At 25.2% G+C, this 12,894-nt stretch overlaps 1 protein-coding gene across 2 annotated transcripts in view; it reads left to right on the forward strand.

Moving 5' to 3' along the window:
- Positions 1-12,894, forward strand: part of LOC100203405 (uncharacterized) — a 203,492-nt gene that overhangs the window by 156,648 nt on the left and 33,950 nt on the right. For both annotated transcript variants that reach the window (XM_065804187.1, XM_065804188.1), the window contains 3 exons: positions 3,886-4,006; positions 6,973-7,135; positions 8,807-9,173. In XM_065804187.1, the coding sequence (XP_065660259.1) occupies positions 3,886-4,006; positions 6,973-7,135; positions 8,807-9,173 (651 nt within the window). The remainder of the gene's footprint in view (positions 1-3,885; positions 4,007-6,972; positions 7,136-8,806; positions 9,174-12,894) is intronic.

Below are 12,894 nucleotides of genomic sequence, written 5' to 3' on the forward strand. Positions count from 1 at the left end.
GACTGATCATGTAGTAAATCTGAACAGCTAGTTAAACTGTGCTTGTGAACAGTATCTAGTAGTTTTCCACCAATATCGATTTTATTAGGAGGGTTAATCCTAGGCGTAAATAATGGATCATCTTGATAAACTCTGTGTGGTCAACCATTCTGAAAGGCGAGTTAGTAGCATAAATCTTTCTTGCTATCAGCTCATTGATAGCTTCTTTTTCAGATTGACTAGATTCAGTTTTCAAGTTTGTGGTTCTTCAGTTGTCTGGTTGATATTTTCTAAGGTGTCTTGAAAAATAATAATGTTTTCGTCATCTTGAACATCTTTCAGAAAATCACATTTACCAGCACTTTTGTGACTTCTCATTCGAGCAACCAACCCTTGCATTTGAACACCACAGCTTTTGCATTAACCTTTATTACCCTTTTTACCATACTTTGCAGGTATTTTTTCAAACCATGTCAAAACTGCATTTCCTTTTCACAAAATCACAAAGTGTTATAAACACACAGTTGGCATAAATTGTTATGATTAATACATTATGTAAATTACAGTCTAATAAATTTTTTGTACCTGGCTTACATCCAATATAATTGTTATAATTGCCAAAAATAAATGTATTATGAGTGAAGTAAACTTTAAAATTTTTAAATTTTTTTTATTAGAATAATATTTAATAGTGTCTAAGATATACCATAACGGTAATCAATGACATAAATTTAACTAAAACTTAATGAAAACACTATTTTGAAAATATGTCCCATAGTTATTAAAGGGTTAATAGAACGTTTTGTACTCAATATATATATACATATATTTATGTATGTATATATATATATATGTATGTATGTATGTATGTATATATATATATATATATGTATGTATGTATGTATATATATATATATATATATAAATATATATATATATATATATATTTATATATATATATATATATATGTATGTATATATATATATATGTATGTATATATATATATGTATGTATATATATATGTGTATATATATATATATATATATATATATATATATATATATATATATATATATATATATATATATTGATATTTACAGCTGTTTTATGTTATAAAAATAATTATATTATAAATAGAGCAATATACATATATATATATATATATATATATATATATATATATATATATATATATATATATATATATATATATATATATATATATATATATATATATATATATATATATATATATATATATTCATGAAGAAAAAACAACTTTTTCTATGGTACTTAAAGTTCCATGCCTATACGGCAATCATCAACCATTAAATACAAAATCAAAAATGAAAAAACAGCTAAAAATTGCAAAGTACTGTGTAGTGGGATCTTTAGGTTGCTATAAGACATACTTGATAATAACCAAAAAAAAAAGATTAGCCAATCATGGGTGTCAAAAAAAGATAAGATGAATTTATTCTTGTGTCTGCATTTTCAAATCAACTCATTTCATTTATTTAACAAGTTTTCACTTTATATGTAAAAATAAGGAATTTTTTATATAAGCCAAGATAGCAGATTTTTGTTGAGGAGTTGTAAAGACTGCAACATTTCATAATTTTCCAATTAGTTTAGGGTGTAAACATTTTGTCTTTTATTTCCCAAACTTCTTTAGACAATTCAGTATCATTTTTATATTTGTTAATGCTAAAAGATGAGGTGATTAGCATACCGAGAATGAAATGGAGTTTCACATAAACCAGAAAATACTTTTTTTTTGTAGTCAGGTTTATTTGAGGACACGGTCACTTGATAAATGATTTTCTTTGTCAAGCTCTGATTGTTCATGGGGCAGATGGATTTTTTTACACAGTTGCATGTTTTTTTCTCAGTTGTACCTTGGTTATAAAATATCCTGTGATTGTGCAACTAAATGATGGACTAGATCTATATTTTATATGTATATATATATATATATATATATATATATATATATATATATATATATATATATATATATATATATATATATATATATAAAAGCCTCGGCAGGAAAAAATAAGTGCGAGAGCTGAGAAAGGCTTTCCTAAAACAAACATGGCAAGCCATGCGAGTTGCTCCTCTTAACATCTTTTTTCAAGAGTTTTTGGTTTTTTGCACAAGCGATCTGTTTATTCTTATAAAAATTGCTTATTAAATACAAAGTTTGGATTTATACTTGTTACAAGCATATGTTTGTAATGTTAATGTTACAATAATATACACATAATAAGTGTTATTTATTGCAATGTAAAAAAATTCTTTAGACGCAAATTTTTTTTTTTGCAAAAGCCGTGCCTGTTTATTATCTAATGTATTAAATTTTTTTGACTTTTTTCATTTTAGTTACAATGATGATTAAACTTTTGAAAGAAAAAAATAATACTTTGGCAAGAGCTGTAAATTGCTCCTGTAAACTATTTTAGGGTAGTGTGGGCAAGAGTGTGAGCTAAAGCTCTCGCTTCTCGTCGAGGCCTGTATATATATTACGTTTATTATATTGCTTAAATAGCTTTTGTATACATAGCTAGTAACTATGTATAAATAGCTAGAAACTATGTATATATAGCTAGTAATTATGTATATATAGCTAGCAACTATATATATAGCTGGTTACTATGTATATATAGGTAGTAACTATGTATATATAGCTAGCAACTATTTATATATAGCTAGTAACTACAACTATACCACATATGTACCTATTACTATTATAATGACTTTAAAACTTTGAAGTTTTTTTAATGTTAACCCAATTTTTTTTTATCTTTGCATAAATAAAATTATCATTTATCTGCATAAACATTTTATTTTTTCATTCCATTCATTAATAGTTATTTATTTATCAACCTTCGGAATTAGGAAAAATGATTTTGGCAATATATTGCTGCCCTCAACTGTTAGAGGTTGGGATTAGGTCTGCAAAAATATTTTACACAAATGAGTTCCCATAAAACATAGAAATATTAGGTGGCAATTTTTTGCCAACAATAATAAAAACAAATAATAATAGTAATAATAAAAACATAGGGTGGCAATTTTTTGCTGACCTCAAACACTTTTAAGTCAGCAGTTAGGTCAGCATTGCCAAATGCTGACCCTAATTCCAAGGGTTGTGTTTATTGATAGTTGATTAGTTTATCTATTTGTTGCTGTTTTTTTTTAATTTATAATGTTTTGATTTTATTTTTACTTAAACCAAGAAATTTAGTAAAACCAAGAATGGTTCTCATGATATTTTTTTTATAACTCTTTTTTTTTCTCACGAACTTTGAGAAACATATTTTACTTTTTATGAACTTTGACAAAGGCATTCTACTAAACATAATTTTTGAGAAATCAGTTCTTCCAAAATCCATTCTCCAAAAATCTTTATCATTATAAGCTCCCTTTTTTTTTTTTTTTTTTGCATAAAAAACAGGAGCCTTTAATGGAGATAGCGATAAAGATTTTGTAAGGATATTATAATGATAAAACAATGAAAAATATTTTTCTACAAAACAAAAATTTTGTTTTTCTGTACAACTAAAAGAATATTTTAATTTTTGATTTTATTTTTAAACCAAAATGAGTTGCAACAAGCAGTAGCGTCTAAAAAAGAGGTAAGGAAAGCCTCAAAAGAAATAATTTTTTTTAATCAATTTTCTTCAAATAGGAAATGCAAACACAGGAACTTGCACCTAAAAGGAAGCTATATCTGCTAAAATATCTTTGTTTAATAATAGTTTTATTTTGTTGAGATAATTTTTTCTAATTAAATTTTTATTAATATTTTTAAGAATAAGTTAAAAAAAAAATGAATAAAAAATTTTAAAATAGTTATGTGTTAAATAATTGAAATAAAGAATGTCTTAATTAAAATTTAGATTGGTGTTTCTCCACTTCTTGATAATCGGGATGAAGATAATTATATGTATCAATTAATAGTATATACTGGAAATCGAAAAGATGCTGGTACAGAATCTAACATCTTTTTTACAGTAGCTGGTAAGAAAAATGCCAGGTGTTGTAATGCTTAAACTCATGTATTTAATTTTTAATAATAAAATATTAAGATCTTTGTGCAAAAAAAAAGGTTTCCAATAGTGAGTCACCACTTATTTTTATTCACTCTTATTTTTAGGGTAGCAACATTGCAATCTGTCTATTTCAATAGCCTCACTGATTTTTTAGAATAATTGTGATGACCAGAAGTGTTTTGCGATTATTCCAATTAGTTGTACATTTTGTACCACAGTTTCTGATGCTTTTTTTTTATATTTAGCTATTCATCTTGTTATTTTTTTCCTTCATCAGGGTTATGATGTTTTCAGTTTTTTTATTTTAACATGGCCCTAGCATTATACAATGAGCAATAGTGCCAATATGAGATATATAGTACATTTTTGCTTTTCCTTTACCCAGGACACAGATTGAAAAATTTTGTTAGAAGTGCGCCACTATAGAAATAAGTAAATTTTAGTTCTTAGAAAACTATTAATACTCTTTTTGTTCTATTCTGTATACGCACATTTAGCTCATTTGGATAAGGCGTTCTCTTAATACCTGAGAACGCGAAGAAAAGGGTAGTAGAACCTTAAAATTTAAAGTTACTTTTATCTATGAAAGTTTATTCTGTTTCTATCTATGAAAATTTATACTATATAAATTTGTATGAATGAATTTAATTTACAACCACCATATCTATTTAAGGATAGAGGTTCTAGAGTTGATTCTTGGTATTATTAGCTGGTGGATTTCCAACTATTAAAAATCATACTGATCCGATAACAGACCACTTTAAGATAAATAAACATAGCAATAGCGTAGAAGCAGGTATAGGGAGGGGGAAATTATGTTGGAGGGTAATTGTATTGATTTATAGTATAAAGAGAGCGTGGGTTCCCAACTATTAAAACACATACTGATCTAATTCCACCAAAGCAAACTAGCTAAATGGTTTTTAACCTGTCTGAATCAATGCTGGGTCAGCCTAGCACCCTCAGCTATTTGATCTACTTGTGGCCAGACCTTAACCAACACTTCACATAAGGAGCCTAGCATTAGAACAGTAGCTAAAACCACATTAAGATAAACATAGAGATATATAGTTAGTGGGTGCCAGGGGCCTGGATTAGTGTTGTTAAGGAGGTAAGGACGAGTCAATTAATATTTATGAAATAATTACAATTATTATGATTAATGAAGTTTAAATTTAAGGTGGAGTTTATTAATAGTTTTGTTATTCTATTATTTTACTTTATATCATATTAAATTATTTTAACACAACCTATTTATTTAATTGATTATTTAATTAATTACGGTACATATTAGGGCAATTCTACCTAGCAAAATATTTTGAAAACAAAAATTGGTATAAGTGTGGAAGTTTTTATATGTGATACCAAACACATTTTTATAAAAAATAATAAAAAATAAATAAAACTGATTTGGGCTTCAGCATATAAAAACTGATAAAATTGGGGATAATTATTCAAATATACTTCACACTTGAATGTGTTTCAAAAATTGGCTAAAATGTAAAGAATTAATATAAATATAAAAGCTTTAGTGTTTTTGGATGTCACCCATAAAATGTGGGTCTGATAGAGGCGCTAAAAGAAACTACCCTGGCCATCAATCCAACTTATACCCTGTTCTGAGAACACAGATTTTTTCAATATTATCACTGTCTCTTTCTACTTGAAAAATCACAATTAACTTGAATTTGTTCATATGTCACAAGCCTTTATGTTAAGTCACAATATGTTCTTTTATAGCATAACCATGATTTTCTAAAACATGTGCATTGTAATTGTTTACTTGTTCCAATGAAAGAACTACATGATTTTGAAACATATGTAAAACTAAATATATATCTTGTGCAATCTGTTTGGCTGAGGATTTAGGATTTTTTCTGGCAGTTCTATAAATAGAATTATCATGAGTAATATCTGTCTTTCTTGGTTGCTCACAATACTTTTTGTCAGCAGTACTACCAGTTTCATCAAACTTAGCAATAGTTCTACATACACATAATGGTGAAACACACTTTAAAATTCGAGATATTTCAATGTTAAAGTGACCTCCCATATTAAGGCCAACAATATGCTGTTTGATTTCTAAACTTATTGTTTTTCTTCCCATAGGAAATATTCAGACTTCTATTATTATTATAATCTAGAATTAAGCAAAAAAGATGAATTAATTTAATACAAACTTTTAAAATACTGCATACCACTTTAAATATATTTTCGTAATATTTCATTAAAAAGGAGAGTTTAATTTATTATGCTGCCACTTATGGCCACTTTTATCACAATAAATTTAGAAAAGCTCTCTTTAAAAGCTTTAAGAAGTGCTAAACTTATGACCAGCTTTTTTTTTAAGCTTTAAAAACCGCTTAATATATGTACTTAATAAAAAAAGAATGTACCTTAGCAAACTTTTTTTAATTTTCTGTCTTTATCTGTTTGTGTCTAGTTAATTAATAAAAAGAAAATTTTTTTTTTAAAGCTTTACTAACTGAAAAAATAACATATATGGAAAAAAGTAAATTTAATTCTACTGCGTGCTAAACTCTTGAGCACTACTGTATATATATGTATATTTTATTTTTTACTTTCAAATTGTTTCTATTGGCAATTGTTTCTATATACAACTTGGTGCAGCTAGTTATTCAAGTTATTTTTTAATAAAACTTTAAATATCAAATTTTAAAATAAATAAATACTATAAATAAAAGCCTAATAAAGTTTAATTCACCAGTAATACATGGTTAAGTATAAAGTTTAAACTATATAAATGAATTCTGCAAAATTGTTTAATTGAGCTATTTTTGAATAATTATTTTTAAGTAACATTTTGAATATTACTTAAAAATATATTTATTGATATATATATATATATATATATATATTTTTTTTTTTTTTTCAAATAAAGCAATTAAATATACTTTTTACAATTTTTAACAGGTGACATGGGTGACAGTGAAGTTCGACGTTTAAAAGGTTCAGAAAGAAAATGTTTTCAAAGATCAAGCTGTGATATGTTTATAATGACAACACAGAGTTCTCTTGGTGATTTAGATTATATAAGATTTTGGCATGATAATAGTGGTGGAGGTTGGTACATTAAGTAAGTATTAAATATGTATATTTATATGTATGTATTTGTTTTTTAAACAGGTTTACCTGCAATTAAGCTACAAGTAACCACTATTTAGATTGAAAGTAGCCACTATTTAATTAACAGAAAACAAAGAAAAGAGTTAAAGATCAAAACAGCAGTTGACAAAATACTTGAGAAAATACAAGAGAACATGAGAACAGTAGAAAACCTAAAAGCACTCATGTTCAAGGCACAATATCAGTTGTATTTGACCATTTGCAGCATACTTAAGTCATAAGGCATATAAATATAAATGTGTGTATATATATATATATATATATATATATATATATATATATATATATATATATATATATATATATATATATATATATATATATATATATATATATATATATATATATATATATATGGACGTTTAGATAACATCACTGACATCATACTAAAATTGCCTGCTGCTGAGGGATTCACTACATACAATGACTATCTTATAACCTATTGGCACAAAGGAGTGCTGCTGCATCAAATGAGGGTTTGAGGTGTGGCAGCAATCTTTTCTTTCAGTTATTTCATTTTTATTTGAAAATGTTGTATGCTATAAATATAGAAAAAACTTATACGCTGTAATATATATATATATATATATATATATATATATATATATATATATATATATATATATATTTATATATATCTTATATTGCTGATTTAGGTGAGCAGTGTGGTGTCATACTGAAATAGCCTGCTGTCGTAGGCTTCAGTACATACATCGATTGACAAATACCCTAACTCGCAGCGGAGTGCTGCTACATTGAGTGAGAGTTTGGGATAGGGCAGCAATCTTTTTATTCATTGTTCTTTGTTTTTTTCTTCTTTTTCTAAAAAAGTCATATCAGTTTAGATAAGCAAAAAAGTAAGCAAATGTTTACATAAATATGTTATAGCAGATAAAACTTTAATATAGCACTTAAAAGTTATATATGCCTTAACAAAAATAATTCTAATATCCCTATGAGATTTTGTAAAAAATTTTAACAGCATCAATGACACGCATTATTAAATTAGAGGAACAATTAGAAGTATTTGTTAATGGAGCATATGATGATAGCTTAGTGAAATTTAAGTTTTAGGTCAAGTGAGAAGTAACTTTAGGAATGAAAGTATAAGCAATTTGAGTGTTAATAGTGAATTAACCTATTCTTTTGAAATGGCAGAAAAGGTGTGTTCATAAGATTTAAGATATCAGTTAGAGGAAAAGTTCTTGTTAACTAACTTTTCTAAAAAGAGATAATAAGATCAGTCTTAAAGCTTAGTTTTTGATTTAGAACAATTAAAAAGGTAATTGCTGCCCCAACCCAAACCCTTAGTTGATGTAGGAATAAAAGTGCAGGGAGTGTTCCTTGCATGTTTTCTAATTTAGTCTGTCAATATATGTACTGAGGCCCCTGCAGCTATCTAATTCAGTATGACATCATCAGAGTTTATTGCAATTTCTAATTTTTTATAATGAGTATTCATTATTATAATAAAATTTTAATATAAGTTTTTTTATATTTATCATATTTAATATTACAAACTGAAATCTTTAAATTTACAATTAAAAATAAAAGTTATTCAAAAAAAAACTTTAAACAACAATTTAAAAAATTTAATCAATTTAAAAGAATTTATATTTAGAAACATCATTATTATTGATCTTCAAACTGAAAAACAATACCTTTTTATTGGAAATCGTTGGCTTGCTGTAGATCGTGGCTCATATTCAGTAGATTGTGTTTTACCAGCGGCATCAGTAGAAGAACAAAATGATTTTACCTATATTTTTACTTCTAAGGCAAAACATAATCTTTCTGATGAACATTTATGGTTTTCAGTTTTAGCTCGTTCACCTAAAAGTAACTTTACCAGATGTCAAAGGTTGTCTGTTGCAGTTTCTTTGCTACTGACTTCAATGATGGTGAGCGCAATGTTCTATGGACTAGGAGAAGGTAAACAAGACCCAGCAACAGAAAATAAAAGTGTTTTTTCATTTACACGAACCCAGGTAAAAATTGATAAAACTGTAGTTTATATAATTCATGGCCTTCTTCTAATTTATCTCAACAGTTTTTGACATTACACAAATACTCCAAAACTAAAAGCTAAAATTTTATTATTTGTGCCAATTTTTATATAAGAATTATAATAAAAAGATAAATATTTTTTAGTAAAATCACTTTTTTTTGAAATATTGTCTTTTTTTGGTGCTGAACCCATATAAATTTATACACATAACATTTAAAAGATTTCTAACAATATATTCTTTCGTATTAAAGTGCTGTCAATATATATATATATATATATATATATATATATATATATATATATATATATATATATATATATATATATATATATATATATATATATATATATATATATATATTTAGAGAGAGAGAGAGAGAGAGAGTAGTGTGCAAAAGTAACCTGACAATAGCATAACTTGAGATAACTTTTGAATATAAAGTCCAATTTCTTTCAAATTTTCATTGAAATGTCAAAAAATTGATTACAAATCAATCTTTGATTTGTAATCAATTTTTTATATAACTTTGATTTCTCCCCATTTTTTGTTTCAGAGCATCCAATAAATCACGTTTACTTGTTGGTTTTCGACCTGAAATTTGTCGATCAATGAGCTTACATATATTCAATAGAATTACATTCAGGAGTTTGCTATGACCATTAATTTAATTTTTTTGTTTTTGAAAAAGTCTTTTACAAAGGCTAAAGTGTCTTTTGGGTCATTATCCTGCTGAAATATCCATTCTTGAGTCATGAAAAATGTTCCACGTAAAATGCTGCCTTGGTAAATGCTAAAATTAAAAAACTTTATAATGTAAAATGTAGTGTTGACACAATAAAACATCTTTTGAGGTCTACAAATCTGTTTGGAAGTCGTCCTACAAAATAACTTTTTATTTATATAAAGAATGGAAAAGCACGCTTAAGATTTACTAATGAACATTTCAATTGGTCAAGAGAACAGTGATTAAAAGTACTTTTCAGTAATGAATTTAAGTTTATGTTATTTGGATCTGATAATATTAGATATGTCCGTTGACCAAAAGACCATAAAAACGATGCTAAATACCATCTACCAACAGTAATGCACAGAGGTCGAAACGTTATGAACTGGGCTAACTTGAATAGAGATTGTATTGGTCTTATCCATTTGATTGATGGCAAAAATATGTACAAAGGATGTTATGCTACAACATGCTAAAGATAAAATGCCTCAAAGAAGGATGTTTTAGCAGGACAATGACCCAAAGCACACTTCAGCCCTTGTGAAAAACTTTTTCAAAAACAAAGAAATTCGATTAATCGAATAACCTTAGCAAAGTTCTGACTGTAATTCTAGTGAATGTCTATGTAAGCTCATTGATCAACAAATTTCAGGTCAAAAACCAACAAGTTAATGTAATTTATTAAATACTCTGAAACAAAAATGGGGAAAAATCACAAACATTGTAGTTATGAAGCTGGTGGACTCAATGCCTTGTCACTGTCAAGCAGTAATCAATGCTAAGGGCTTCCCAACAAAGTACTAAAGCAATTTACTTTAAAATAAAGCATTTTCAATTTAAAAAATGTCTGAAAAAAAATCTAACTCAAGTTTTTTTTTTCTGTCCGGATACTTTTGCATGAGCATTTTTTAATTAAATGAACTTTTAGGATTAGATTGCTTAGATTTAGTAAAAAATTCATTTGTTTTTAGATTTGTAATCAATATTTTGACATTTCAGTGAAAATTTGAAAGAAATTGGGCTTTTTATTCAAAAGTTATCTCAAGTTATGCTATTTTCCGGTTACTTTTGCACGCAACTGCATAAATATGTATAAATGTATATATATACATATATATATATATATATATATATATATACATATATATATATATATATATATATATATGTATATATATATATATACATATATATATATATATATATATATATATATATATATATATATATATATATATATATATATATATATATATGTATATATATAAATATATATCAGGGATGTGTAGTCCCTAAAGGACTCCGGCTTTATATCTCTACTTTTTCCAAGTCTGTAGTGTCCAGAAGCTCTAAACATGATTGTTGACTTATGATCTGCTATAGGAAAAAAGTTCATGAGATTTAATGACTTGAAACTTATTGTTTTGAAGCCCGGAGTCCTGGAGTCCCAGAGTCCTTGCTGCCATTATACCTAAGGACTCCGGGTTCAAAAAACGATTGTTCCTCTAACCTAAAAGTCTTAATTTTTTTCCTATTAGTAGTCCATAAACTTATTTATATTTTTAGAGCTACTAGATACCAAAACCTAGCATAAAGTAATCTGTTTGTGACTTTCAAATCCGGAGTCCTTTTTGGGACTCCGCATCCCTGATATATATATCAATATATATAAATCTCAATATATATTTATATATATATATATATATATATATATATATATATATATATATATATATATATATATATCAATATATATAAATATATATGTATGTATGTATATATATATCATTGTATATATACTCGTATTCATTGATATTCATATATTAAGATACATCTAAGTATATATTTTAATATATGAATATCAATGAATACAAGTTCTCTCAATACTAATTTTTTTATCAATTTTGAGAAATTTTGGTTAGATTTTTAAAACTAACAGCTCCAGCATTATTAACAAACTAATAAATTTTTTTTTCTTTGGAAATAAAATATCATTAAATTGGTTAGCTACTGTAACTATTGATTTGCTATGTATTATTTTACATGTGTTATTTTATGTATGTATTACATACATTTACACAATTTACTTATATGTTTACTGTATTTCAAAAGTACAAAAAGTTCCAGAAAGAGCACATTTAACAAAATTCTTTCAACATTTAATGGTAGCTTTGGAAATTTAAAATTCTTATGGTTATAACAGTTTATATATATATATATATGTATATATATATATATATATATATATATATATATATATATATATATATATATGTATATATATGTATATATATATATATATATATATATATATATATATATATATATATATATATATATATATATATATATATATATATAAACTATTATAACCATGAATGAATTTTGACAGTTTCAAGAAAACTATAATAATTTGTAATTAAAGCTGAAAATGCTAGTATTTAAAATATAGGGAAAATTTCTTAAAATAAAAAAAAAAAATAAGTATTGAGAGAACTCATATTCATTGATGTTCATATATTAAATTAATTTAACTCTCATATAAGATGTAGTCATTTAATGTATATATATATATATATATCTATATATATATATATATATATATATATATATATATATATATATATATATATATATATATATATATATATATATATATATATATATATATATATATATATATATATATATATATATATAAATATATATATATATATATAAATGTGTATATTTATATATATGTATATACAGCAGTGGCCAAAAATTAAAGACCACTCTTTTTTTTTCAAAACTTTATTTTAACCTTAGCATAATTTTGTTTTGGAAAAAGGCATCAAAAAAAGAAGAACATTTTTAGAAAGAATTTTTATTGTATTTTATATTTATTATAAAAGAATTTATAATTTTTTTACAAAATAATGTTAAAAAATTAAAAAACTGACTAGTAAAAAATATAAATGGGAAAAAAAATTGGAC

The sequence above is a fragment of the Hydra vulgaris genome, chromosome 08, assembly GCF_038396675.1.
Source record: "Hydra vulgaris chromosome 08, alternate assembly HydraT2T_AEP".
NCBI lineage: Eukaryota > Metazoa > Cnidaria > Hydrozoa > Anthoathecata > Hydridae > Hydra > Hydra vulgaris.